This window comes from Rhagoletis pomonella, unplaced genomic scaffold (genome assembly GCF_013731165.1).
Source record: "Rhagoletis pomonella isolate Grant_MI unplaced genomic scaffold, Rhpom_1.0 Rhpom_scaffold_00174, whole genome shotgun sequence".
NCBI classification, from domain to species: Eukaryota; Metazoa; Arthropoda; class Insecta; order Diptera; family Tephritidae; genus Rhagoletis; species Rhagoletis pomonella.
In genome coordinates, this window is record NW_023458728.1 from 3,384 (window position 1) to 5,028 (window position 1,645).

Sequence of the window (1,645 nt, forward strand, 5' to 3'; positions counted from 1 at the left end):
AATTTAGCTAAACGATAATTTTAAAGATTTTGCTATTCAATAAGTACTTTCTTATCGATATTCGATAAGTGAAAATCAGCTGTTTCGTTAACGATTCGTTTATGGTTAAGTTATCGACATCTCATTTGGTGTTGTTAAGTTTGTGTTAACCAAACGAATTTGCGCGCAAGTAAATCAAAGTGAATTTATATAAAAGAAATGGCGTTTGAATACGTGGCGTATAGTTTACACCGAAACTATGGAGTCAGAAATACCCCCACAGTGGATCGGCGTTTGCTCCGGGACATTCACGATCCATTTGAGCTGGCGCCTTCCGAGTTTCGGAAGCTATATCGTGTGGGCCCAGAGACTGCAATGGAGCTCATCCAGCGGCTGGAAATCCAATTGAAAGGTAAAAGGATTACCTCAATATCGGCGGAAAAACAGATAAATCTTCAAATAATGAGAGCATGCAATTTTGGATATGTAGTATGTATACAATAATTTCCTGAGTACGGTTTAGTTATCTGTACAATGATGCCCAAACGCGTGACTCGAATGTAAAAAGTTTAACATACGCGTGTATTCCAAGGATTAAAATTTAATTTAAAACAAAGATTTCAAATTTCCAAGCACTAGTTTATTAATAAAACCGGTTTTAATTATGGACTTTTTTGTAAGTTTCGATGTGGCTTCCATGTTGAAATGCTAATGGGGTGAACCCATTTTCAAATGGGCCCTGTAGTCTGTAGAGGGGTCAGAGAGGGGAGTTTTGACTGCTCTTTCTAACGGGTATGGTTTTAGGTGTCACACCCTCTCCCCCTCCGCTCCGCACCACATAATCATTGTACAAATAACTAAACATTTCCCAAATAATCTTTTATCTTTGAAGGTTTTGTGTACACTACGCTTCTATGCCACAGGATGCTGCCAACGGCCTGTAGGGGAACAGTGGGGCATATCGATGAGCCAATCCTCTACAAGCCGTTGTATACATCGCGTAACTGATGCCATAAACAGTGGACTATTTTTTGAGGAGGTTAAGTTCCCTATGACGCAGGTGGACCGTCAAGCTGCCAAGGAAGTGTTTGCACCTGCGCCTTTCGTTGGAGGAACTATTGGAGCGGTAGACTGCACGCATGTTTCTATTTTGGGTCCTAAAACTCATGAGGAAGCATACGTGAACCATCATGGCTATCACTCGATAAATGTTCAAATGGTGAGCTAAGTATTTTAAATAAAAGTCGAGCGATAAGTATTTGTTATGCTTTTATAGATATGTGACCCAAATTTAAAAATACTCATCGTCAATGCTAGGTTTCCGGGAGCACGACATGACTCTTACATTTGGAGTTCCTGTCCAGTGCGGCGAGTCATGCAGAGAGCTTTTGACAATGGAAACCGCAACATGCTTTTGATTGGTATTCTTTTTAATTTACTTTAAAATGTACATAATTTAAAATTAAGTTCCTTTCAGGCGATTCTGGATACCCCTTTGAGCCATGGCTCATGACGCCTTTACCGAACCAACCTGAGGGTACTCCTAAGTTTCGGTACAACGAGGCGCTATGCAAAGCTCAAAATCCAGTAGAGAGACTATTTGGAGTGCTTAAAGGAACTTGGCGATGTTTATCACAACAACGAGTGTTACTCTACGATCCTGGTT

General features: G+C 40.5%; 2 protein-coding genes across 2 annotated transcripts in view; both read left to right on the forward strand.

The window, feature by feature from the left end:
* Positions 1–1,645, forward strand: part of LOC118750226 (putative nuclease HARBI1) — a 5,052-nt gene that overhangs the window by 1,589 nt on the left and 1,818 nt on the right. Inside the window, exon 4 of the mRNA XM_036484952.1 lies at positions 1,457–1,642. Within this exon, the coding sequence (XP_036340845.1) occupies positions 1,457–1,642 (186 nt within the window). The remainder of the gene's footprint in view (positions 1–1,456; positions 1,643–1,645) is intronic.
* LOC118750227 (putative nuclease HARBI1) lies at positions 7–1,450 on the forward strand. Its single transcript, XM_036484953.1, has 2 exons — positions 7–1,198; positions 1,256–1,450. Exons 1-2 carry the CDS (start codon positions 944–946, stop codon positions 1,421–1,423), a joined length of 423 nt encoding a protein of 140 aa, XP_036340846.1. The 5' UTR covers positions 7–943; the 3' UTR covers positions 1,424–1,450.